The 27,695-nt window shown below is 41.1% G+C and overlaps 1 protein-coding gene across 1 annotated transcript; it reads left to right on the top strand.

Moving 5' to 3' along the window:
* PKD2 (polycystin 2, transient receptor potential cation channel) lies at positions 1–27,695 on the top strand. The gene is made up of 15 exons (XM_042796987.1): positions 1–478; positions 7,447–7,560; positions 10,415–10,548; positions 10,907–11,157; positions 12,003–12,227; positions 12,797–13,025; positions 14,880–15,050; positions 16,175–16,356; positions 17,446–17,566; positions 19,983–20,081; positions 21,091–21,212; positions 22,054–22,171; positions 22,427–22,590; positions 23,378–23,525; positions 24,496–27,695. The coding sequence occupies exons 1-15, from the start codon at positions 49–51 to the stop codon at positions 24,727–24,729; spliced, it is 2,742 nt and encodes a 913-aa protein (XP_042652921.1). The 5' UTR covers positions 1–48; the 3' UTR covers positions 24,730–27,695.

Below are 27,695 nucleotides of genomic sequence, written 5' to 3' on the forward strand. Positions count from 1 at the left end.
TTTCCGGGCTCGGCGGCGGGAGGGCGGGGAAGGGGCGGCGGCGGGTTGATGGCGGGCCGCGGGGGCTGCCGGCGCGGTCGGGAGCAGCTGGAGCTAGAGCGGCTGGGCGAGGCGGCGAGGGCCGGATCGTGCCCGCCGTCGCCGCCGCTCTCCGCCTGTTCGCGGCAGGCCTGGAGCCGGGACAACCCGGGCTTCGAGCCCGAGGAGGAGGAGGAGGAGGAGGAAGAGGAAGCGGCGGCGGCGGCAGGGCCGGTGCTGGAGATGGACGTGGAGTGGGGCAGCCCCGCGGCCGGCGCTTCGTCGTCGTTGGGCAGCGGCGCGGCGGGCCCGGGCGGCGGCGGCGGGCGGCGGCAGCAGCGGCGGGGCCCGGCGGGGCGCGGCGGGGCGGAGGGGCCGAGCCGCCCCCCGCTGCCGCCGCCCGGGCCCGCCGCGCCTCGCCGGGCGGCCTGGGCCAAGCGCCTGGCGCGGCGGCTGCGAGGTGAGCGCCGCAGGCCCCCCCTCGCCTCCGCTCTCGGATGATGTGTCTCGTCCGCCTTTCGCTTCAGACCGTCGCGGAGATCACCCCTTAGGAGTTGTTTGTAGTCCCGTTTACCTTCTTCTCCACCCACCCCTTCGCTACCTGTCCTCTCTTTCCTCTGCCCGCGTTCTTGTCCCATCTCCTGTGCCTGCCCCTGTCTGCATCCCCACCTCTTCGTGCACATCCATATTCTCATCTCTGGCCCGGTTATGTCCTTCAGCACGCACAAATGCACGAACACCTCTCAACTCCCCTTCCCCTGGAGCATCAGAGCTCTCTGCCCCCCAGGTCTTACTCCTGACTGTTTTCAGTGTCTCTCTCCTGAGGAGTTTTGGGATACATGGTGGCTTTTCTGTCTGTCTTTGGACAGTTGGAGCAGGATACCCATCTCTCTTTCTTTCAGCATCTGCTGTCCTATAAAAGATGTGGTTAGGATGGCATTTATGCTTAAAGTGGGGTTGCCGGGAGGGTGTTTGTTAATTTTTGCTTTCCTGCAGTATTGTGCAGTGCCTTGGAGCTTCCCTTGATGGTTGAGAGCTGCCTGTTGATGCGCGGCTGGTGACCAGGGACATAGTTTGAAGCATAAGCAGGAACACGTCACAGGAGCATTTGGAGTTTTGTTCTAAGCTTACTGCATTAACTGTGTGCTAAGCTGGCCCTGTACAGGGTTGATTTGACACAGCAGAGAAAATGGTGGGAGGGGAGTTCTTCGCATTCAGTGTTGTGGGAGCAAATGTGAGGAACCCCCCCCCCCCCCCCTTTTCATAGAAGCTTAAAATGTCAGCATCAAATCATGAGGATTTTTAACATAGAATTCATTCAAGTGTCAGACAGAATCTTTATAAAACTGTGGGAAAAGCAAACCATATTTGGAAAATAAGGTTTCTTCTAAAATACGAATTTTCTAAAGTGGTAGATAGTACTGTTACTGGCTGGCATGGCATCAGCAGAGGTGTTAAAATGAACCTGATTTTAAGCAGGGAGTTGGAAGTTAGGCTATTGTATGTCCTCACTTTGATTTTCACGTGCATGCAAAAATCATTTGCTATAATGATTTCTCTGACTTCAGCTGTCTTGCACCAAAATAAATCCCTCTTGATCATTGCAGTGTTTTACTTGGATGCAAGTCAGACTTGCAGAGATTATGGAATAGAGCATGTTTTCTTTTCAGCAGGTTTTATTGGGAGGGTGTTCAATGAACTAATTTATTTCACAACAAGAGACCGGAATGGCCAGGAAAAAATATAAATGATAATTATGTGTTACGCATGAACTGGTAGTGCTCTGTTTGGAGTCTTCAATGGTGTGTTTAAGTTAGTTTGTCACTGAGATCCATAAAGCCTAGGAAAGGAGATGCTTTATGTGGAGAAGGTGAAGTCCTTTTATAAAAATTCTTATCAAAGTAGACTGTCCAGCTGCTCCCTTCATACTAGTTGTTGCTGAGAAGGAATCTCCTGTGTATGCTTTTAACTGTGGTGAAAAATAGTGGTGTTTGAAGATGAGATATGAGAGTGACTGATCTGGTATAAATTGCTACTGTTTCATCTCCATCATGGTTCCTCCAGTAATACTCAAAACAGATTATCCACACTAGGACTGATTTTGGTGCTGGTTTCTGAGCCATTTTGAGCCTGAAGGCAGAGCTTAATAATGTGATTTGTCTAAGGTCAGAGTATTCGCAGATGGAAAGTCCAGCAGACAGGCTCCTTTTTCACCACCCCCAAACCTCCCCCCGCCATGAGATAGCATTCTGACAAAGGCTTGGTAAAATGCTTTTTTCAATCATCTACAGTTCATCTACAGCTTTGGGTTGGTTTTGGGTGGAGGAAGGTTGCTTATTTTTAGTATTCTTTTTTTCTAGCAGTTTTTTTGCTTTGAAGACTATATATGTATTTCCACCTTGTTCAGCTGAGCAAGCAGCAGAACCTAGAGGAATTGGCTTTTGGTGAAGCTGGATGATGTGCTGGTCAGAATGAGTGCAGGTGAGCCTTCAGGAGCATCAGCACCTGGCAGATGTTGCCAGAGAAGATGTTCTGGCCCTGCTCTGATAGCTGGGTCCCTTGCCTGTCCTGCTACCTAAATGCAGTGTATCTTGAGCTAGAATAACCAGTTTGGGAGCTGATGGATGTCTGTAGCTTTAACTTCTAATTTGAGCTTTCAGCTGAAAGATGAGGACCACCTTTGACGTGGTAACATCATGCATTCTTTTGACTGCTGGTGTTTTTACATTACTGGGTGTGAGCCTATCAATCAAGTGTATGCTGTGTGCAGTCAAGTATTAATATGCTGTATTAATCAAGTGTGCAATGGTGCAAAGTTGCAGTGCAAGAAAACAAAAATATTTTCTATAATGGCCACGGACCATATAGACTTCTTGCTGTTTGAGACCGCCTGTGTACACTGGTAGTATTCTATTTTTAGCTATAAAATGAAAAGTCTTGTTTCGTGTTCTAGGAGTGTTCGAAGTGGATTTATTCCTGTGGGTACTATCCACAGTTTCTGTTTATTTGTAACCTGCATACATTTTGTGTTTATAGGCAAGTGTAGCTAAAGTTACCATAATAGGTGGATCCTTTTCTAGCTCTTTCATGAGAATGTTGCCATTAATTCATAGTCACAGTAAATGGCTAGGTGTGACTTACATGCTGTGGAGGTACTGCAGGGTGCCACACTTGCCTGCTGCATAGGTAACTAACCTCTGAAGAATGTAGTTGCTGCAGGCTACGTGTCAAAAAGGTTGATTTTGAGCCTGAAATTGATATAGGGCACTTGAAGGATTACTGAGGTTTTAATACTGGAAAGAGCACTCAGTAGTTCTTTTGACATTTCATGGGTAACCAGGAGGATCTCTGAAGACTGGAAAATGGTATACTCTGTACTCAGTTTTATTTCTAGATGACTAGAAGAAAAAATAGCATAATTTATTTAATGAAATTCCATTTTACTAGACAGAATTCAGCAAGACAGATTAATCCTTTGGATATCAAAAGTGATAGTGTTGCCATAGCTAAACAAGTTGCCACTCATCAACTGAAGGATATTGAATGACAGCTTACACTTTTTTTTCTTGCTGTCAGTTCTGAAATAAAAACACAGAGACGATTTAAGTAATGGGATTTTGGTAATTGCAAGTATCAGGGAGACTGTAACAGGATTTACTAAGTGAATAGAAAGTCAGCTACTGCAGACTGTGTATTAGGTTCTTCTCTTTGTGGATTCTTTTCAGATTCTAACATGAGTCTCTGTGAAGTAGCTTTAGTCCCTCCAGTTCTGTAGATCTTTTCAGCAAACACCCCAGATGCCAAGGGGAGAGGAGGGGATGACTCTTAAGTCATCAAAAGTTTTGATGGGCAAAGCCCGTTTTCAGAGCCAGGCTGGAAAAGTAATCTGCCCCTCAGAGCTGTATGTGGTCACCCAGTGCTACTGTGTCCTCATGTCTGTCAATACTGAGTGTATGTAGGGCATTTTTTGAAGGGTTTTCTTAGTTACTGTTAAATGGAAGTAACAAATATAATTTCTAGTCACTCATTAGTTGTCATGATGCATTATTTGTGAAAGTAACATTTTTACAGAGTTGAACGAGTGCAGGGTCCGATGGTACCTTATTGAGGAATGTGAACTAAGGATTGTGACACTGTGTTTTCTTGTTTTGGGACAAAGCATCTTTGCCCGAGGGTCACTTTCTTCTCCTTCCCCCAGCCCCATTCATTCCGCAGCACCTGAATTTCTGTGTAGACAGATTAGCTAGCGATATGTATCTTGGCTTGAGGGCTTCCAGAACTTAAGACTTTTAGATAAATCTGAATTACTTTATATTCATTCTGTACCTTATAAACTTGGATATATGATTATGCAGGTATATGTGTATATGTAAGTACATATACATTGCATATATATTATGTGTGTGTGTATATATGTATATAACACTTTATAGATGTGTAAACAAATATTGTCATTTCCTGTGTTAGCTAACAAGCTCGACTTTTTATTGTAAAATGAAATTATTTTTTTATTTGCATTTGATCATTGTTTTTTGACAGCTCTTTTGAGTTTGTGTACTCTTTGGGTAAGCCATTTGGGGTACAGAATGGGTATGAGAGAGCTGTTGCAGATCTGTTTGATAAATGAAAGCGTACATAGATTCTGTCAAAAAGTTGATGAATAGCAAATTTATATAAGGAATTAAAATGATTAATCAAGACTAGAAACTAAATGGTTTTGGTGCTTGCAGTAGATGTCAACTTAAATCCAGCACTGTTTACCACCACTGTCCTTGATGCATCTAAACCAGTATTCTAATAAGACAAAAAGGGCAATAATGTATGTATCTTCTAAAAGAGTGGCAACTAATGAAAGCTAGCTGATGGGCAGATCTAGAGTTCATTTAACACAAAGATCATTGTATGATCTCTGGTGCTGGGTTTTTTGTGGTTTTTTTTTGTTGTTTTGTTTTGGTTTTGGTTTCCTTCACATGTAACTTTCTGTTCCTTGCTGACTGACTCCTAACAATATTCTAATATGACAGAATTTGAGCTTGCAAGCTTTCTGCTCACCACATTTCTTACTGGTGAGTAATGTGCTGACAGCCAGGACTCGGCGGTCTCGCCAGCTCAGCTCACTGGCTGTTCAGCTTTTTCTTCCTCTCTCCCGTAATGTCTTTCTGACTTTATTATGAGGGTTGCTAGTGCAGCGTGGTGCTATGTTAGAGGCTGAATTTATTGAGCTCTTTATTATTAGTGACTCCGTAAATGTTCTTGATTTTGTGTTTCTGTCTTCAAGAATGACCTAATGGTGAGGATTTGGCATTCTGTATAGTAAAGTTACAGTCTTTATCTGTAAATTTTCAGACTTGGCCTTAAAGAACAGCTTTGAAAAAGCTCTCTCGTTTTGGGGGCTGACACTAGTGAAGGTTATAAATTGCTAATTAAGGAGTGTGAACAGAGATTAATACTATTAGTGCCTGCTGTGCCTATTGAAGTTTCCAGGTTGACTTTGTGGTTAGGTCACAACTTAAAAATGTGGTTGCTGAAAGGCTTCTGAAATCATCTAACACATTTTTTTTTTTTCTGAATAAACCTGCTATTTGCAGGTAGAGGGAAGAACTTCCTTACTGCCTTCTCTTTGTTAGCAAATGAGGCTCTGCAGCAGGCAGATTAGCCCTTTGTCCATCTTAGTCTTGTAGTACCTGGTTGCAAAGCAACTGAACTCTTGCTTCATTGTCAGCTTTATAACGTCTTTTGGCTATCTCTTCTTGCTCTTCCATTTGATTTCAAATTACTATGGTATGTTTGATGGATCTAAGATTTTTTTTCCTAGGAAGTTTGAGGTTACTTCATTTCCATCTACTGAGAACATAAAGGGTGTTTTAAAAAGTTGGCCGTTTAAAATACCTGAAAAGGAAAAGGGTAGAAGTTTGGTGCACTTCTGTAAGAGTGAATTTTTATTTTTATATGCTTTCTCTCCCACCATAAACTAAGGTCAAATCACCTTACTGTATTTAGTCTTAAATGAAGAGAAGTTCCTTTTTTTCTGTATTAGGCACAAGAAATAAGTATGGTGGTTACTAACAACTTTCTGTTCCCAGATGGTTGTTTCTTTTAAAGACTCCTTTTAAAAGATCCTTATGCTTTTCTGTTACCCTTTTGGAAGGGATCACCAGAGTTTAGGAACTTCTCTTACACTGTCTTCCTCAGAATGTCAGGTATATGAGGCAGAAAAAACAGGCAGAAGTAGTTCAGCTGATGCAGTTGCCCAGTTTGAGCCTAGACACAGATTGCTCATTTAGGCTGCTGCTAATGTTTTAATGTTAACTCTTTGTTGTGCAGGGAAAGAAATCATCTAGAAATACCCACCCAGATCCCTGCTGTGTCTCTTTTGGGCATGCCTTGCCTATTTGGGAGAGGAAGGTTATGATTTGTTTTCTTTAAAAATATGTTTGACTGATGTATTCTCCTTTCAGGTAGAAAGTTAGTTAAGACTACTAATAAAGATTTGATACTGAACATGCATTGTCACTCATCTAACAGTGCTTTTAATATTAAAAAAACCCCCAAAATACTGCACTTTATTTATTGAAGAATGGCTCTGTGTGTCTTTGTATACTTGTATCTGTTTTCATACCTTGTGGTTTTAAGTGGCAGCACCTCTGGCAAGTCTTCAGCAGATTCTGTTAGAGTCATGCTGAGCTGTTACTAAATTATTATGGTATTTCATTAATAGCTAACACTGCCTCAGGCCCCATTCAGCCTATGGAAGAAGAAGTTCTTTCTTAGATCAGTTTAAAATCCATAGAAGAACCTGCAGCAGACATGGCATAGCTTAAGTTTTCAAACCACTGAACTTACTATGTCACTTGTGTATCTGGTATCAGACAGAATCACAGAATGGTTTGGGTTGGAAGGGACCTTAAATATCATTTAGCTCCAACCCCCCTGCCCTGGGCAGGGCCCCCTTCCCCCAGCCCAGGGTGCTCCCAGCCCCGTCCAACCTGGCCTTGAACCCTTCCAGGGAGGGGGCAGCCACAGCTGCTCTGGGCACCCCGTGCCAGCGCCTCACCACCCTCACAGGGAAGAATTTCTTCCTTATAGCTAACCTAAATCTGCCCTCTTTCAGTTTAAAATCATTACCACTCATCCTATCCCCACACCCTCTGACACAGTCCCTCCCCACCTTTCCTGCACCCCCTTTAAGCACTGGGAGGCTGCTCTAAGGTCTCCCCGGAGCCTTCTCTTCTCCAGGCTGAACCCCCCCAACTCTCTCAGCCCGGCCTCCCAGGGGAGCTGCTCCAGCCCCCCCAGCATCTTCGTGGCTCCTCTGGCCCCGCTCGAGCAGCTCCGTGTCTTTCTGATGTTGGGGACCCCTGAGCTGGACACAGCACTGCGGGGTGGGGTCTCACATCTGTGTACATCATTATATGTTTTTCTTTTAAGGTCTGTGGGGGACAAGACTCATGGAAGAAAGCAACACCAGCAGAGAGCGATATCTGAAAAGTGTTTTACGGGAGTTGGTTACATACATGATTTTCCTTGTGGTCTTGTGTGTCTGTAAGTACTGTTCAGCACTGATGCCTCCGGTTCTGTACCATCAGTTTGTTATCTGTGATTCCAGAATGCAAGTTGTTTCAGTGATGTTGGAGAAGTATTAATAGGCAGATGTGTAGGCAAATATTTGGAATGGAATCTTGTTTCTGTGCCTGTATTGTTTCTTGAGATTGAAAATACTGTAACTTTTTGTGCCTTAATAAGTTTTGAACCTTTAAGCAGGATGATAATATATAATGACAGTAATACTTATTCTTTGTTATTAGGGAGCGTTTTTTAATCTCATACCACGTTGCAGTATAATGCTTCTGCTGTTCATTTTGAAATCACTGAACAGAGCTGTTAAAAGTGAAAGAGCTAGTCATCTAGGACAAGAGATTAAATTACCAAGTCTCAAATTTATCACCAAGCTTATGTACAGATCATTCTAAGAATAAAAGTTCTTGATAGTAGCTGGAAAGGCAGAGATAATGCTAGCTACTTAGGAATGTCTGATAATCTATGTTTGCATGATGCTGGATGTTTTAAATGCATCTGCAGCCTTTATACACTCAAGTGTATATTCATCACAGCTGGAGACTTCCATGATTTAAGTGTGTCATTTGTTCTGTTGTATGTGATGTCATATGAAGTATTATAACACTACAGAACAGAGTAACATTCAACCTATTCATTTTTTTTTCTTTAATTTATTTGGCTTTTAAGTAGGTGACTGCTTTGAGGTAGGTGCTCTAGAATCAACACTGAAGGTGATATTAGCAGATTCTACTAAATACAGACTTAGTACAGAAGTGAGGGGCTTTGATGAATCTCCAGCCTCATACAAAACAATATTCCTGGACCCAAACGGAGTTTAAGAAAGCAGCCTGAACTGATTTTGCTGCTCTTTTCTTAGAGTGAAGAACCTTGGTGATGCTGGAGCACAGGTAGTACAGGATGTTTGTCACAGACCACCGTGAACAGTTCTGGCTGTTATAATATAGCAGTTCGGAGGGTGGTCCTCTTTTCTGGCCTTGGGAACTTGAAGCTGTTACACAATTCTATTTCAAGTTTTCTAGGGTTAAGTTAATAGTCAAAACAAGGCATGTTCATATATTTGCATAAAAGTTAACAAGACAATGCAAAATAGAACTTACTGTGGAGTTGTGAAATAGATGTTTTATTTGGTTATTAGGGAGAATAACAACAGAATCTGTATGCGTTAAGGTAGTGTATCTTTGCAAAGCCCATCCATATGTTTTAATCCTCCAATTTTTGGTGTGGGCAGTTCTGTTCTAGATGCCTGTAATGTCAGGGACACTTAAGTTGTTATGATCAGTTGTAATGGAACAAGATGATGCTTTTATTTTTTTTTGTGAGAGAGAATCTTGGAGTGGAAAAGAAAATGCAAAACTATTTTGGTAGACAGGCTCCTAGAGCAAGTCTGCCTTGCTTGTCTGAAGTAGAATTACTAAAAAACCCTAACCTGCCAAACTTTATACCATTGACACAATAGTTCTGATGTTGTACTGCAAGCATGATTATATACTAAATATCATGGATTTTTCCTTCCTGAATCCTTTAAGAGTGTTTAGTGCAGGCTTATGGACGAAGTATGCTGTACCACCAGAAGAGGTCTGTCAGTGAGGCAGCTGAATTAAAATAAAGTGAAGTTGGTTTCAGCAGGAAAAGTTTGACTGTAGACTGCTAACAATGTGTTTTGCTATAGAAAAATATTTTTTGATAAGAGAATAAAGGAAAAGTAGTGTGTTAAATATCTACAGATATTGCTAACTCAGTACTATTTTAAGTACTATCCTTTTTAATTTTGCATGTAAGCAATAACTATGGGACAGACCGGTCTGTGGCTTGGCACACCCTAGGAGAGACCTTTCCAGTGCAGGCTAAATGCTATGGGCATTTCTTGTGCTCTTGTATTTTTTGAGACTACATATTTAGAGAGAATCCAGGTATTGCACAGTCATGTGGTATGCTCCATGTGCCACAGCAGCAGTCTATTAAAATTAGTTCTTGTTCTCTGATTGCTAAAGAAAACACATTTTCTTCCCTGTGATAAAATATTTTTATAAAATTGTCAAAACTGATGGAGACTGCTCAGTGTAGACTTAATCTTTCAGGCTTCTCTGAGTTTTAGCCATAAAATGGTTTTAAGTGTTTATAGACAGTAACAGTATCAGTGCCAGAGACTGTTCTCTCAAGCCATCTTGGCTTTGTATATCATTTTATAATTTATGCTCTGTGGTCCTCAGCCAAATGCTTGGCCCAGTGTGAGGAAAAGAAGGTAACACACAGTCATGTATTTTCTGTGGGGAGATTCTTCTAGAAGCGCTGCCCATCTTGGGTGGAGTTTTGATGTCTAACCATAGGAGGCTAATGTCATTCACAGTGCCCTGCAATATCCTGGTTGACCATCATTATCTGCTCAAGTTTTCCTGAGTTTGTGTGCCATCCCTGCCAGCTCTCTGTGGATGCCCTGGATAGCAGAAGTCACCTAAAGAGGCACTAGCTGCCACTTTTCAGACTGCTGCATCGTACCTTTGTTTTTCTTGAAGTTAGCTTTTGTAGAAGCATTGGTAATAGAATGAGGTTGTGGGAAGAACTGAGTATTTTAAACTGATTGATCAGTCTGTTCTTCACTGCTTCTTGTATTGTAATCGCAGTTGACAGACCAATGCTGATTGGTGAGGATTTTGTTTTGTTCTGAAACTTAAACTTTTCAGTGCAAAATCTATACAAATACAACCTAATATATTCAAAACAAAACAAAAAAGTACTCTTTTTCATTTTTCTTTTTAATTTTTTTTTCTTTTTTTCCTCTTCTATTTCCCCTACTCACTCCTTACCAAATCTTTTGCAGTGACTTACGGGACAGTGAGTTCCAGTATGTACTATTATACAAGGATTATGTCACAGCTTTTCCTGGAAACACCTGTATCAAAAATGGAGAAAACTGATTTCAAAACTTTGTCCACAATGGATGATTTCTGGAAGGTAATCTAAAAGCAATTTTTTATCTCTCTGTTGCTGAGATGTGCTTGTCCTGTCATGGCCTGTAAGTGTAACCTGCAGGATCTTTTTTGCTAATGTGTTGGAGGTTGTGTGTGAAGATCTGTGTGCATGATGTTAAAGCTATGGAACAAAGTAGACCTTGAGTATGTGAAAGTTTAGAACTTGGGTAGTGTTAGTGGGGCAGGGTAGAGCAAGGTTGCAGGATGTCTTTGGAGGACAGGTAACAGTAAGGCCTTATGTCAGAAAAATTGTCAACTGCAATTCTAACATATCCACAGAATAAAGATCTGTAAAAGCAGTGCTGATAACATGCAAACCAAGATTCTGTCTTCCTCCCCAGTTCACAGAAGGCCCTTTGCTGGATGGTCTTTACTGGGAGATGTGGTACAACAACAAAGCCATGGCAGAAAACAAAAGCTTCATTTATTATGAGAACCTGCTCCTAGGGGTGCCTCGCATTCGGCAGCTGAAAGTGAGAAATGGTTCGTGCTCAATACCTGAAGATTTAAAGGATGAAATCAAAGACTGCTATGATGTCTATTCTGTGGCTAATGAAGATACTGCTCCTTTTGGACTTCGAAATGGAACAGCGTATGTAGTATTCCTGTAGACACATACTTTTTTTTTTTTTTTTTCCCCACACCTGGGTTATGCTGAATTACATGGTAAGTCACTTGGGAGAGGCATCTCTGCATTTGTTGAATGTTCTGTTTAAAGCCAGGTAAATCCAGAGCAGCTGCCAGTGCTGCTGGTGGAGAAAGCTCACAGAACAGACTGTGTTCTTGATCCTCTGGAGTTTGGGTGCTGTCCTTGTGCCACTGTTACACGTGGGAGCCACACTGTGGTGTGAGTGCAGCACTGCAACTCCTGAGCTCCTGTTCTGTAATACCAGATGGGGCTTCACCAAGTTGTCTTCCCCGGCTAAGAATGGGAATAGCACTACCTCTCTTAGAGGATGATGTGTGAGTTGAACCATAAAAGGTTTTGGAGGTGGAAGGTAACTATGTAAATGCCAATTTTTGTTTCTCTTCCTGAGGATAGAAATTCTGTGCGAGTGAATTGAAGTGTTCTCTTTTCACAGTTAATATACTCGTGACCCATCTTTCTGTCTTAATTTTGTCTTGTTAGTCAAAGGAACTTTGCAGGCTCTTTCTCCAGGGTACATCAAAACTTTCTACAAGTACCTCTTAAATGAAAGCAGCTTTAACTAACTGATGGGTTGTTTTTTTTTTTTTGTTGTGTTTTTTGTTTTGTTTTGGTTTTGGTTTTGTTTTGGGTTTTTGTTTGGTTTTTTTTTGTTGTGGTTTTTTTTTTTTGTTTTTTTTTTGGGGGGGGGTTGTTTTGTTTTGGTTTTGGTCAGGTTTTGTTGGTGTCTGTTAATTGTAAATTGAAAGTGGAAAGACTAACACGCTCTGTTTCACTTACTTCTGAACTAGCTGGACATACACTAATGAGAAGGATTTGAATGGGAGCAGCCACTGGGGTTTGATTGCCACATACAGTGGGGCTGGTTATTACCAAGACCTCTCGAGGACCAGAGAAGTGACAGCTGTGCAGATTGCTAGCCTTAAGAAGAACCTGTGGCTGGACAGAGGGACCAGAGCAGCTTTCATTGATTTCTCCGTATACAATGCAAACATCAACCTATTCTGTGTTGTCAGGTATGAACAGAACCGTGGCAGTGTTCGAATGGCATAGGGTAGGTTGTAGAGTTGGGGTTTTCTTGTGATTGCTTTGTTTTGAGGAGATGGGTAAGTGTGTGTTTTGTATAAAGGAGACAGCAACTGAAGTGGCATGGCTCCTTGTCGAAGTGGAACTCCCCGTGGCAGCTGCACTCACTGTCTGGAGGCAGTTCTGACTTCCCTGGTGCCGCAGCGGCGTGGGTGTGGTTTGCAGGCAACTTCTCTAGTGACTTGGCTTATTAAAGTAAATACGTCGATGTACAACATCAGTCTTTAGTGTCGACAGCATGAAATAGATGCAGGTGAAAACAGGTCTTTCTGTCTCCGTTTCCTCACTGTTCCTGAAATGCCTTGGGTTTTAGTCAAAACTGTGTGTAGTCAGGTTTATACTTTCTGTTCTGTATAGTGTCTTCTCTGAATCGTATGTGGGCTTTTGCCTGTTCTATTATTTAAATAATTATGTAAATAAAACCATGTATCTTTTAGTAGTGCTTTTCATCAGTGCTGTGTAAGTGAAATTTTTTTCCTTTGTCTTTTTTCAAATGCAGGTTGTTAGTGGAGTTTCCAGCAACTGGAGGCCTTGTTACGTCTTGGCAGTTTCAGCCAGTGAGGCTGATTCACTATATTTCCACTTTTGATTTTTTCCTGGCAGCCTGTGAAATGGCATTTTGTCTCTTTGTTCTTTATTACATGGTGGAAGAGATCTTAGAAATTCACATTCATAGACTGCACTACTTCAGAAGTCTCTGGAATTGCCTTGATATCCTTATCATTGTGGCAAGTAATCTTTATAATAAGGCTAAAATTGCTTTCTGAAACGTACTTTGTGGGAGAAGTTAATGACTCAGTATTCCTATTATGGGTTTAAGGGATAGAGCCATTGCTAGGAAGGATACTTACAGACTATTGGGCTGTTGAGTCCGAATAAGACAATTTTAGTCTGTATTGTAATGTTGGTGTGTTTTGCAAGCTTACTTGTTCTGTCTTTGGTGGTTTCAACCTTTGCATGCTGGTGAAAAGTTAGGAGGATTTGTCCAGTATGCTTTTTCACATTTTTTTTTTTTTTATAAAGGCACAGCCATTATGGGAGGTAACAAACTCACACTGATTTCTCTTCTGCATATCATACAGACTACTGCAGTGGCTTTCAAGTAAGCAAATCATCTGCTTTAAAGTAGTGATTTGCATTTGGAGGAATGGGACTGGGATTTGAGTCTTTGCAGAGAACTGCAAAGAGATTTAATGTGGTATTAAAATACTCACCAGCTAATACAAAGTTTGAAGAAGTGTCTCAAAATTGCAGAGTGCTAGCAACTGTCAGGGCTGCTTTCTTGATTAATTGGACAGTGTTGTATATTAGTAACCTTGCTGTAGCAGAAAATCTGAGATTTGAATTTAGAGCTATGTAATATAGTTCTCTCTGGACTTATATCAGGCTGTGCTTACCAAAAGTATACAAAGTCAGCAGTGCTGAAACAGTTCCAGTCCTGCGCTCAAGCTGTATCTTCAGGCTTGGATGAATCGAAGGTTTAAGTCTTGAAGTTAGTGTCTGTAATCTAGAGAAATCATAGTTGCATCACAGTTCGTTGTAAATGAAGAACTGCTTAGAAGGCTGTTTACCTGAACTGTGTGCCATTTGTTACACTTAGTGGCGGGGCCAGCAATAAGATGCTTTGCTGTTGCAGTCAGTGAAGCGTATTCAAGTGTGGGTGTAAAATCCACTTAACACAAAGGGTAGAAATTCAGTGCTTATACCTTGTCTGAGGGACACTGTTTAAATTTAGGATTATGTACTTTATGACCCTGTGTATACATGGTGAACTGTTCACTTACACTAATAAAAAAAGCGCATTTGCAGAGGTCAAAGCAAGAACCTTACCTGTATGGTAAAGCTACAGCTTCTCTGCTGCTTCTTGTTCTGTGCAATACCAGTCAGTCTGTACTCTGGAGAAACTCTAGTAGCATTTTGGCTACTGCTGTATTTCTGCTCTTTACTCTCATTCACCTTTGTCTTTTTGAGTTGTCATCTATCTTTCCTTATTTCCTTCTCTGTGACAGCTTAACTTTTCTGAGCCCACTAGGCTTCACCATCATCTTGTTCTTCAGCTGTGTCAAGGAATAGATTTCTAAGTCTTCTTGCTCCCAGATAGTTTGGCTGTAGTCTAGGACTATAGTGGTGGTGGTATGAAATGCATTTCCTGATGTGTCCAGAAATTCTAATTTAGATCCTATCTCAAACAGCCCAAACACTGGGCTGTTAAATTACTGCCGAGTGAAAGGTGGTGAAACCTGGCCACCTCCAGCTGCTGCAGCTGTCTGGCCCTAAGCATTAAAGTCATCAGTGACCAGTGGGGTTGACCCTGAAGGGCTGCGAGAACCTTGTATCAGTGACTTTTTTCTAGGCTCTGTGCAATCCTTAGCTGTTACTTTCCTGTTTGAAACTTTAGCTTTGTAGTCAGGACACTTTGAAAACAATGTATTTGCTTTAAAGTGAAAGCTCACATTATTAGTAGTGCTATAAATAACATGAAGTTCCTCATATATTAACTTTATCTGACATGTGTGGCTAAACCAAGTTGTTCTAAAACCCTTATCACCTTTTCTACATTTGTATGTTTCTTTTGTACTCAGCTCTCTGTGGTAGCTATAGGAATTAGCATCTATAGGACATCAACTGTTGATATGCTCCTGAAGAAGCTGCTGGAAGATCAGAACTCATTCCCCAATTTTGAACCTTTGGCATATTGGCAAATGCAATTCAACAACGTTGCTGCAGTCACTGTGTTTTTCGTCTGGATTAAGGTAACTCCAAGGTGCACATCCTTATTCTAACATTAGAATGTAAGCAGTATTCCGAGTTTCGCATGATAAATTGTTTGAGGGTTAGTTGTGTTTCTCCTAAAACTGATCATGTGGGAAAATCAGAGCATGGGGGTAACTTCTTGCAGATTAAAAGCAAGGTTGTAATTTGCCACAGGTTTAGTCAGCCCTTAAGTCTGGAAGATGTAGTCAGTGCTAGTGCTCTGTCACAGTAGACATGTAAAGAAATGTTTTTATTCCTGAATTGATAAGTCAGTAATTCTTACTGGATGCTGCTTTTTCCTAGCTTGGTTTAACTGTGCCCATGTTATCTATTTAAAACTTCTGAATAGTCAGAAGGGTTGGTAAAGCTAGTCCAATTAATCTGAAAACTAGATATATTATTTTAACTAAACTTGATTTCTCTGTTTTGTCCCTACTCATTTTCCTGTCCTCTGTATGTATAAAGTTGCAGAGGAACATTTAGTTAATAAACTGTCTAACAGGGGGAAATAAATGGAAGACCAATGAGTGAAATTTCTGATACTCCAAACTGATACCTAGGTATATCAAGCAAGTTAACTAATCTCCTACTGTTTTTTAAGATAAAGTTGCATCTAATTTTTGCATCATGGTTTAAGCAATAAAGTGGCTTATTATAAGAAAAAATGGTAAACTATAGGGTAAGAGAATAATGCAGGTTGGAGGGGACCTTGGGAAGTCTCTAGTCCAACCACCTGCTCAGAGCAAAGTCAACTGCAAGATCTTTGCTCACGTTTTACTACTTCATAGCTACCATCTTTATTTGAAGATAAATAGGTTCTTGGAAGCATTTTGGTAACATTGCTCTGAAGCCAGGGTACCAAAAAGAGGAGTGCAAAAAAAAAAAAAAAAAAAAAAAAAAAAAAAAAAAGAAACAAAGCACAATACCCAAACAAGAAGTTGGCATTCTCACAGAATTTTTTTCACATGTTTTTAGTGAGGTATTTCTAAATATAAATTAGCTGACTTCACCTCCAGTCAAATTCAGTAAGACTTCTCATATGTAAAAGTCTGGAGAGCGATTGTGTGAAGAAATTGTTGTCTTCCTTGTCTTTACAGTTGTTTGTATTTTTTTCTTTTAACAGCTTTTCAAATTTGTTAACTTCAACAGAACAATGAGTCAGTTATCCACTACCATGTCTCGCTGTGTCAAAGATGTCATTGGCTTTGCTATTATGTTTTTTATTATTTTCTTAGCATATGCTCAGTTGGCCTATCTTGTCTTTGGCACTCAAATCGATGACTTCAGCACTTTCCAGGGCTGCATGTAAGTACAAGAATAAAAAATGCAAATAATTTCTCAGTACATTAGTAAATGGATTTCATTGCCTCATCAAAGATCAAACAAATCCTATGACATCCATCTTAACAGATAAGCTGCAGACATATCGCTGTTGATGTAGCTCAGTAACAAATGCATTTTTTGATAACATTTTTAGTTCAAAAACTCTTTGCTGTGAGACTAAAAAAATGCTATAGTTGCATTGGTGAGCTAAAAATGGCAGTTTCTGGTTGGTGGAAGTGATGTGGTTTTCATACCAGTTGGTCACATTTCTAGACAAAGTAATAACTCCATCTTCAGCAGCTGAATGATTATATGCTTACTTTTGTTTGTCATACTTACTGAAATGTAGTATACATAATAACGCTCTTTTCCTGGTAGTATATGTAGTTGCTTGACTCACAAATGGAGTCCATCTTAGCCAACTAGTAAATTTTTAAGTATGTGCTGGAATCCAGGGGAGAGATAGGACTTAATATAGGGTTGTTAATTGTTTTTTCCTGTATTGATTTGGTACAGCATAACCTGATTCTAACTGAGGTGATTACCAGGTTGTTAATTACCAATTTTTCCCCTTCCCCTTTACATTGGGACACTGTTGCAAAAACTTTCTTGTCGAGAAGTGGGGAAACATGAAATATGGTGATGGTGCTGTACAGCACTAAGCCTCTTTCTGGCCATGGCACTGCACAGACAGCTTTAGAGGGAGAGGGTTGGGGCTGTGGGTATGCGGAAGGCAGAAGGGCTAGGAGGGGGGCAGGAGTGGGTCTTAAAGCTTTGCAGGGGTAACCATGGGTTTGCTCTGCTTCCTGTTGTCCCCATTATCAGTTGTGACTGAAAGCCAGAAGTAACCACCCTAGTTTTGTTCTGTGTGTGTGGCATCTGACTGCAAGTTTGGTTATGCCTTGAGATGGGCCTGAGGAATTGACTGTTGCAGTGCCTGATAAAATATTACGGTAGTGCAGACCTCTGTGCTGCCCATCAGTCAAACTGTTAGGGTAAAATAGTTTGAGAATACTTGCACAGCTCCAAAAGTGTTTTTTTTCAACTCCTGGATGTGTTTTGTTTTTTAAGATTTACTCAGTTCCGCATCATTTTGGGAGACTTCAACTTCACAGAGGTTGAAGAAGCTAATCGAATTTTGGGACCAATTTATTTCACTACCTTTGTGTTCTTTATGTTCTTCATTCTTTTGGTATGTACGCCTTTGTTTATGTGGGGTGGGTAGGTGACCATTTTTGCATCTCTTGTTCTTTGATTCCTACTGCTACTTGGGGCTTTTTTTGGTAATAGTGAGTGTGCAATCCATGTAGGGGCCTAAGCGCTGCAAGGCCGATCACTACACTCTTTCATTCTTTCTTCTTTTAAAATAGATTTTGCATTGCATGTTTGTTGTCATTCACATATAGTGCTCCACGTTGTGTTTTGGTCTTGTTTTGTTTTAATTATTAGAAATAATTTTTTAGTTCCAAAATCTGCATAGTGCCTGGTTGGTATACACGGCAAGCCCGTATCTTCTGGTGAAAAGTAGCTGTAATGTATCATACAGGCTCTTAATTTATAAAGTGCTCTAACGCGTGGCTGGCTGTTTTGACAGCAGCCTAGTTCCTGCATGCAATACACAGCTTCTCTGCTAGAAGAGCCTAATTCATCAGCAGTGCAGCAGCTTTCAGATATGCAGGCTTGCCTGCAAAGGCCTCTTTTCTATCCTCTTTTCCTTCTCTAGGGCAGAGCTGGGCCCTGTCTTTCTCACCTTCCCAGTGCAGATTACCTGTACGCTTTTTGACAAACAGTATTATGAGAAGCTCAGCTTATCTGAGAGGCAGTATGTAGACATGACTGTCTGACAAATACATTCAAGCAGTGAGTATATTGTGAGTACTCATCTTTTGTATACTCTCTGTTAATACTAGTATTGAATCCATATTACAGTCTTACTAGTAATTTATATAACAAAGTAGAGGGAGGAGACGTCTCTTAGAAACCTAGGAGACCAAGTAAAACAATTTTTTTATGACAATATAAGTGAAGACCCCTAGTGTCTTCCACCTGGATGTAGTTTTCGGTTAGCTTGGTACTAACATTAATATGTAGTGATTTTGTTTCTCATGATATCACCAGATGGAGGCTGTTACACGAGCAAGAAATCCTCAGATTATTTTCCAAACTGTGTCTTTTGGTGGTTTGGTAATGTGGCAAGCGTTAAAACAGGATTTTACTAACCTTAAAACAGTACAGCAGTCCTGTATCTTTATAACTTGTAGAGTTACTTAATGACCCTTGTACTTAATGAGGCTTTTTATTAATCTTTGAGATCAGGAGAAATGGAATTCAGATATATTAGTAGGGGAAGATTTCATCTTGGCTCTTCACTAGTAAGGAAGAGGAGATCTTAGGTGTTCAGTGAGACGGACCAGTAGTCAATAGGAAAGTAACATATGGGTCACTCTGGCCAAAGAAGCGCATCAGGGGGGTTTCATATTTGTTTTGAAGCACCTCACAAAATCCAGAGGAGCAGAGGCTAGTATCCAGCAAGGGAAAAAAAATTTTTTTTCTAAGGGGTAGCAGAAAAGCATTGGGGTGTGAATGCACAGCAGATTAGCCAAAATACTCGCTATAATTTGTGTGCTTAATATCTGCACATCCTGTCATGTTGCTGTAAGCATCTTTAAACCAGTCTGAGATCTGGAAACTAAGCTCGGGAAGACGGGCAGAAAGCACCAAGTCTTTATGTTGGGCAGCTGAAAGCAAAATAGTAGTCAAGTTACTTCTTTCTCTGATGTTGGGCAAGAATTCATAAAGATACAGCACTGGAAGATTGTTCTCCTAAAGCATTTTTTTAAGTCTATGAGGAAATAGAGGTTAACACTGCCTTTCTGCATGAGAGTGGCACGTTGAATGTGCCAGTAAATTGGTAAATTCTTTTTGAACTTGCGTGTCCAGCTTGCAGTTCAGTTATGTTTACACCATGTTCAGCAGGACCCCTTCAGTAATGACAGCATAGCTCAAGTAAATTATATGCTTGGCATGGGGTTGGTGAGACCAGTTTTTGCTCTGAACAAGCAACCAAACTGTTTTCAGAGTTGGTGGCATACACACCAAGTGTCTAATTCTTAAGCTTTTTTTGTTTTTATCTTTAGTCTGAAATGCAAGCAGAGCTGTAACTAGATAAGAACCTTGTGTTTGTGCTGGTTGTTACAAGAGGAGTAGTTAACGTGATTCCTCAGGCATCTTTGTTGCCAAGTGTGTTGCCTAGATTAATTCCCAGTTGTTATCTGTTTAAGTTTGGCTTTGCAGGTAGAAGGCCAAACTTACAATGTTAAACAAGCATGGCGTATTGCTGCTGCTGTGTGTAGGCATGAACCCTCTCTGGAAAGTAATTCTCCAGTTATGTTAATAACCAGTAGTCATGATTAAAAGTTGTTATACTGCAATGCATCGTATTTCAACATCTCAAGCTCTTGATGTTAGGCTTTTTAAACAGCCCACCATTTTCTCCTTGCCCTTTTTAAAAAATTCATGTATAGGTCTGCACATGAAGGTCATAGGAGTAGCAGAGCTCAGACTTTTTGAAATTTTTAAGTGGGCTTTTTCATTTTTCTCATGAACAGAACATGTTTTTGGCCATTATCAATGATACATACTCTGAAGTCAAATCGGATATGGCACAACAGAAGGCAGAAATGGAACTGTCTGACCTTATCAGAAAGGTAAAAGTAACATTTTCTTTGTTGGACACCTCATTCCTCACATCTGAACTTACTCCATAAAACACTACATAAACTGTACAGAGTAAAGCTGGCAGCAGCTTATGAAAATACTAACTGAATATGAGTTTAGTGTAAATTAAGTGAATTAAAACTTTCCATCACAGTTTGAGACTCATTTGAGACTTCCATCATCTGTGACTTTGCACTGAATGATCAGCCTACTGAATACAACATGGGATTTGTCTGTCTAGGTGCATACAGAAATATTGAACTAATGAAGCTAAACTGCTATTTGGTTTGGTCACAGAATTCAGAATTGCCTTGTTTCGGGCAATAAGATGAGGCAAGCCTTGGATAATGTGTTGGGAGCTCCAAGGGGCAGCTGCCAGTAAGGTTATTGAATACAACGTTAAGAACTTGACCTGAATCCCAGTTTAGGAAGAACATGTGCATGTGCATGTGCTCTGGCACGGATGTGGTGCTGTCCTGTGGTCAGAAATGTTTAAACACGTACTTGGCATGACCAGTAACTCAGAGTTTAAAACTTGGAAACTGGTTATTAAAAGAGAGCAGAGAAAAATGAGAAGTGCTACTTTGTTGGGACAAGACCTTTGGTTTTTTTTTTTTTAAGTCATTCCTACAACTGAAGAATGAGAGACAAGCAAAACGACTATGGAAAGTTGTACCTGTTTTCTCTGTGTTATTTAAAACTGTCCTTTAACTGTCAGTAACTGCCGAAAGTGTCTTACTGGGACAAAATACTCCATTCCTATTGACCTGCAGTGCAGACTGAGTGATGAAAGTCTAACCCCTACCTGCAAAGGTATTTGTTGCCCATTTAAACACTGAAATAAATAAACTGGAGGAAAAGACAAATTCTTGCAGGGCTTTGGGAACACACTGAATGATAGTATATACTAGATGATTTTTTGTAATCAAAAATGTTACTAGAAATCAAGTGTTAACATTTCATGACAAGTAAAACACAAAATACCACTTTTTCTTTTAGGGCTACAACAAAGCCATGATCAAACTTAAATTGAAGAAAACTACTGTTGATGACATTTCAGAAAGTCTGAGACAAGGTGGGGGAAAACTAAATTTTGATGAACTACGGCAAGATCTAAAAGGGTAAGGAAGCTGATACTTCTTACCTTGAATGGTATCCCAAGACGTGTGATGTTAAGTCTTTGATTCTAGTTTCACTTCTGTGATTTGGCAAGGCTATGCTAATGTGAGTAAAGACAACAGAGCAGAGTACTTTTCCTTTGGTTAGTGGGCAACAAAGCATGTGCTTTTCCTGTATGTGGTGGGAGGTTTATGTAAGCGAACAGGTATGTACAGGTAAGCAGTCTTTGCATGTGGGTCTGCAGGCATTGCACAAAGGAGAATTTGAACTGTGGCGTGGAACTGCAGAAGAACAGAGAATGGGAAAAGAATGATCAATTTGAGGGGGAAGAGAAGTTTTAGCTAAGGAGGTCTGCTGATCTCTGTCCTGTGAAGTCTGCACTGTGGCTGGTGTTCCTGCAGTGGGGCGGCATCCCGCACCAGAGGAAGGATTGGGGGCTCCAGGGCCCAGCCTCCTTGAGTTGCTGTGTCATGGGGGAGAAGGGGTCTGAGGAAGCAGAGATGGAAGGCCTGTGAGGAAATGGTAATGTTTCTATGAGAGCCACTGCAGGACTTTGTGAACAGGCAGGAGTACAAGGAGAGGGAGCAAATCAAGTTGGTATAAAAGGGATGGGTATGAAGGAGCAGAGTGCAGTCTAGAGGAGATTTGTGCTGATACCTAATGAAAGGTGAGGGCTGAGCTTTTTGTTATCAATGTTGTGAATTTATAGGCAGCACCGGGATCAGTCATGTCCTTGGCTTGGGGATGAAAGTCTGTTGGGAGTGAAGTGTTTTTCTAATACTTGAAGTTTATTCAGCATCTGAAAAATGGAAAGTAAGGGAACTGTTTTTACTGCCTTTTCAGGAAGGGGCACACAGATGCAGAGATTGAAGCAATATTTACCAAATATGACCAGGATGGGGACCAGGAATTAACAGAGCATGAGCATCAGCAGATGAGAGATGACCTGGAGAAAGAGAGGGTGAGCTCAGCATTAGGAGTGGTATGCCACCAGCACCATCTGCCAGTCTTCTCCCTGTGCTGGTTGGCAGCCCTAGATGAGTCCTCTTGTTTCCCTTCACATTTGCTCTCGTCCCTGGCTGGCTGGCTGAGCAGAATTGTAAAAAGGCAAGGGGGAGCTGATGGAGGGCAGGTCTTTGACCTTGACACCACCATCCCCCATGTACAGGTGAAAGTCTTTGCCTCATCTCTGTCTGTGGCTTGTGTTTTCACAAAGGAGGATCTGGACCTGGATAGGAGCTCTCTGCCGCGTCCTCTGAGCAGCCGCAGCTTCCCCCGGAGCTTGGACGACTCCGAGGAGGATGAGGATGAAGACAGCGGACACAGTTCTAGGAGGAGGGGCAGCAGCTCTAGTGGGGTTTCCTATGAAGAGTTCCAAGTGTAAGTTTGTCCTTCTGAAGGGGATGAATCTGCATGGTGCTTTTTTGTTTTGGTTTTGTTTGGTTTTTTTTCCCCCTTCTATGTTTCTTTCTTTCAGTGGTTTCTCCTATAGCTCTGAATATTAATCAAATTATTCATAAAAGCAAATGTTTTTAAGGTGCTTAAGTCACGCCTTTTTTTAGCTTTCAAATAATATCTGAACTGGATGTACTTTAAAGAGGCTCTTGGGAATCAGAAAACTGAAACCAAGTCAAAACAAGCAAACAAAACCTAACAAAAAAAACCCCTGTCCTTAAAACCTGGTCATTGGAAAGACAGAGAAAAAGGTCATGCTACAGTAATGCCAGAAGACATTTCTGTATTTTTTTAGAAGTAAAACCTTGAGATTGTTTTAACTTCAGTGAGAACTTCAGCTGTTGTTTTTTCATAAGGTTAATTGTGTGTATTTTGTCTAAAATGATAGATCTCCATATTAATTAATTATAACAACCGTAGCCGAATGAAGGATTTGAGTAACTAGAACCAACAAATGTTGATGAGGATGCCCTAAAAGCAGGGAAAACAGCCTGGAATATGTACTTTTTTCCATTCTGCTTTACCCTCATGTTATCTTCTTGCTCTTGTGTACGTTGTTCCTTCCTGGACAGTAGGACTCATTTGTGGAAAGTCAGATGCACGCTTGAATTGAAATGCTGTCTTATCCTTATCTGCTGTGCGTGTTGACATGCTAGAACGATACTGACTCGGAAATGTCAGGGTCACTGAGGCTCACACTTGTTGCCCTCAGACTCATGAGGCGGGTCGATCGCATGGAGCATTCTATCGGCAGCATCGTCTCCAAGATCGATGCGGTTATTGTGAAGCTCGAAGCAATGGAGAGAGCCAAACTGAAAAGGAGAGATGTCTTGGGAAGGCTGTTGGATGGAGTGACAGAGGTAAGAAACCCACTCTCTTGACTGGTCACGACTTCCTGCTGCTTGGCTTGGGAGGGTTGAGAGAGTGGTGGTACAGACGAGATGGGTGCTTTGGCAGTGGCCAAGTGATTTCAGCTTTGTGTTAGGAAAACATGAAGTTTTAAACATGAAATGTTAGGAACATGATGCACGTTTCAGGCATGACAATCCGTTGCCTCACAGCGAGGCAACAAAGCGCCATTTAAACCCCTGAACTGGACAGCAGTGGTGCTCGGTTGTTGCTGAAGCAGCTCGTTCATCCCTTGGTGTCTAGTGGGCTTAATACAAAACTTTTTATGGACTAGTCAGCTGGAGTCTCACAGCAGGCCTGCACAGCCTGCACTTCTCCCATGTTGCTTCTGGGACTGCACGTGGAAGGTGGAAGCAGGTCACATCTGTCACCAGGGTTATCTACCTTCTCTTGCCTCCCCTCCCACCTTCTCTTTCTTGAGGGCCCTTTGGAAGTGACCAGTGGGACAAACATGTTATTTCTGTGGATGTTAAAACGTGTCAGCTTCCTGATGGAGCAAGAACAGCCGGAACAGGGCTGTTAAGGGGTGGGTGAAATGGTCTGTCTGGGTGGGTTATGTTTGTCAGACTTGCAGCTGCCCCGTCATGGGTTCCTGGCTGTTACTGTTGCTCCCACCAGTAATTCTGCTTCATTCTGAGATGGAGCTTTCTTGTGTGTGCGCTCTGCTCAGTATATTTGACATTTCTAGAGGTGGATTTAAGAATTAGAAACTGTACTACTAATTGTGCTTTCATAAGTGAGGGTGATGACCTGGGCATTACATCACGGGGGAAAAAAAACAGTTTACTGCAGTAGCTGTGTTTCTCCACTCGCCTATGGAAACACTTGAGTGGTGTAAGATTTTCCCGTGTTTGTGTAGGGTTTTGTTTAGACTGCAGTTTGTAAGCTGCGCTTCCAGCTTGTGTCTTTTAATCTACTTAGGATGAAAGACTGGGTCGTGACAATGAAATCCACAGGGAACAAATGGAGCGACTTGTGCGAGAGGAGTTAGAGCGATGGGAATCTGATGATACGGCATCTCAGATGAGCCATCGGTTGGGAACACCACTTGGACTGAACGGCCAGCCTCGCTCGAGGAACTCCCGGCCGTCTTCCTCCCAGTCAGATGGTATTGATGGGGGAGGAGGAAATGGGGGCAATAACATCCATGTGTAGGATTGCCTTTGTAGGTGATTCTAAATATTTCAGGTCAGTATTCAGCCAGCACATACACTACTCCACTGCTTCCCGGCGCGAGGTGATCGTTGTGATCAGACCACTAAGGACAGTTTTCACCGATGGGCAAAAGTAAATATTCTCTTTGTAAGGCATTTTCAGACATATGTAAGCCATGTGTCACATTCAGGTTACTGACAGTGAGACTGTCAGCCTCGGAAACGAATATACAGGAGACAGAATGGAATCCAGGTGTGACAGAATCTACCTAGATAGAATTTGGGTTCCATACATGTATTATGGGGGATGCTTTCACAAGGACAGCAAGCTGCAGACAAAATAATGTGCTGTGGCTAAAACACCCAAACGAAAGGCTGTAAGTTTTCTGCCTTCTGTTGGAAAATATGATTTTTAAATGCTTTTAAAAGCAATTTTTAAAAGAAAATGGCATTGTTTTATTGCCTCATTCATTGTAACAGCTGACATATTTCAAAGAGATAAAACAGCACTTTTTTTTTACTTTGAGCTTCTATCTATTTTTGAGAGTTATTCTTGGTGTACTAACATTTTAAGTAGCCTAAAATGTTATTTTTTTCCTGTTTTTGAGAAATAATATGTTTCTTTAAGCGGAAGAAAGTGCACTTGGTTTGTGCAACTGTAAATCACATTAATCCGTAATAGGAACTGTATGCATTATGAGGTTTTGCATTTCATTAGCATTTCAAAAGTAATATTTGAGAACTGCCTCTTCACACCCAACTAATATAATCACTTTCAGCTTTGTTGCAAAGTGCCCATTTTTTAATCCTCTGTTTTCATGAGCTAAGTGTTCCTGCGATAAACATTCCACAGATTCTGAGGTAAATACAGTTACTTTGCAGAAAATATATTCTTTAAAAGCACACAAAATTGAAAAACACTGACTCTTTCTTGGATGTGACAGGGAAGGAGGGCAGAGAAGTTGCTGACAGTTGGGAAAATCGAATCTCATGCTCTGTCAAGTTCCCATCACATCTCAACTATGTAGTCTGTATTTACGTTTAACTGAACTGCTTGTAAAATTACTAAGTATATTTCCACATATGCTTTTCTGCTAAGGTGCAGCATGTCATTCCTTTGGAAAGGTGTTTGTAGTATAATCACTTACTTTTGGCATTTAATTTCCTCTGCTTTCCATGTCATGGAAGCTTTGATTTTTGAAAGGAGATCCAACACTGAAATTACATAGCTTTCCTATAGAAAACACTGAGGCACAGTGTTTATAGTTTTGCCTAGCAGCATGTTTCCATATGTGGAATGCTGGTTTAGGAGGGACGTTGTCAGTTGTGCTTTTTTCCTGAAGAGGGCAGTTGTCTTGTATTTAAAGACAGAGAGTTGGTGTAAAGGCTACAGAGAAGAATGCCTATCTAACAAAGTATAAGTAGCACATATATGTTGGTGCTTTTTGTTTCAGAAAGTAGTTGTTGCCAGGGGTTAGCACCTCATTCGTGTCGTAGTACTTCTTAAGCAAAGCTTACATCTTGCATGTGTTCTTACAACTGCATTGCCTGGATGTAGAATGACTCAGAATGCCTTCCCTCTAACCAGAGAACTTGCTAAAACTAAATAGACTTCATGCCTTTCCCTATTTTTAGGTTTAAAGTTTCTGTGCATATGGCTTCTTGTAATACAAGGTAGAGCAGGAAGAAGTTCAGTGCGGTGATTGGAATTTCTTAGTAGTTTTGGCTTGAGAACAGAACAACATGGGAAGACAGGTTGTGATTCTTGCAAAGTATTTTTTTTTTTTCTGTGGGTTATTTTGTCCTGCACTGGAAAAAAATTCATACTCTTTCACAAGAGACCCTGTCAACTTCCCAAAGCAGCGCACAGCACAGTGTTAGGGCATTTGTGTGAAACGAGAGACACACAGACCAAGGTCTGTCTTGCCTTGATCAAAAGTTTTTTGGACCTTAGAAACCTTCCTGAGGAAAGCTTTTCAGTGTTGAACTGGCATGTATGACTTTAAACAAACAAACAAACAGACTAAACAAAAACACTAACTGTGCACATGGTCAGCTAGTGTGCAAGGAAAATAGAAAACACTATACAGAGCAATTTAAATATACATAGCCTTGTCTTCATATTCAAAATGTGTGGTGTGTTGGTACGTGGCATGATTTATGGCTTAAACTTTGAAGCATGCTAACTAGTTACGTGTGTGTAGCATGTAATTGGTGTTGGGTTTCTGGGCTCAAGCGTTACCTAAATGCTAAGAGTGTATTTATATAATCATGTACTTAAAATCAATTATTTTGGCCAAATGACCCAACTTGAATTGTCCAGCAGTCAGCTGGAACCTAACTAAGAATACCTCCTGTTAAGGTTTGTGCCTGTGGCCTGTAAAGCACGCGGCATGCAGGGGTTGGTGGCAGCAGGGTCTGGGGAGCGTGGGGAAGATACGCAGTGGTCAGTGGTGAGGTAGGGCCTTCCTGGGGGGAAAGAAAGCAAAACTAAACCAATCAGTACGGTTTTAAATATTTTTCCTGTAAAAATGTATCTTTCAAAATGTAATTTTAATCATGCAGTTCACCTTTTGTTTGTAGTATATGTTTATTATGAAAGTGTTTGCCTTCATAGCTGTGTTTGTTGAGGTATATTTCTGTAACGTGTCGTTACTTAATAACAAACTTCATCTTGAAGTGCAGTAAGTTTTCATGCGGTACCCGTGTGTGTTGACAATGGGTCTTGCAGTAAGCCCATGACCACTTGACAAATGTTACAAACATTTTATTTCATATTTTAACTTCAGATTATGATATCATTTGTCATTTATTACAAAGGTAAGGTGTTTGCATAGTAATGTACAGTTTGGTCTTATTAGGAAGCTGTTAATTATGCAAGTCTTCTACGAGGATCAAGAATGCATTGATCTGTAAAACTGAGCACTTTACTTCCTAATAAACATTTTATATAACGTATAAAGCAAA

This window comes from Tyto alba, unplaced genomic scaffold (genome assembly GCF_018691265.1).
Source record: "Tyto alba isolate M040663 unplaced genomic scaffold, T.alba_DEE_v4.0 Super-Scaffold_23, whole genome shotgun sequence".
NCBI classification, from domain to species: Eukaryota; Metazoa; Chordata; class Aves; order Strigiformes; family Tytonidae; genus Tyto; species Tyto alba.

What these genes read in the sequence shown, in the direction of transcription:
- PKD2 (XM_042796987.1), top strand. Translation starts at nt 49, where the DNA reads ATGGCGGGCCGCGGGGGCTGCCGGCGCGGTCGGGAGCAGCTGGAGCTA. An exon ending in AGCACTTTCCAGGGCTGCAT is followed by an intron (nt 16,357 to 17,445) that starts GTAAGTACAAGA and finishes TTGTTTTTTAAG; the next exon opens with ATTTACTCAGTTCCGCATCA. An exon ending in TCCTATGAAGAGTTCCAAGT is followed by an intron (nt 22,591 to 23,377) that starts GTAAGTTTGTCC and finishes TGTTGCCCTCAG; the next exon opens with ACTCATGAGGCGGGTCGATC.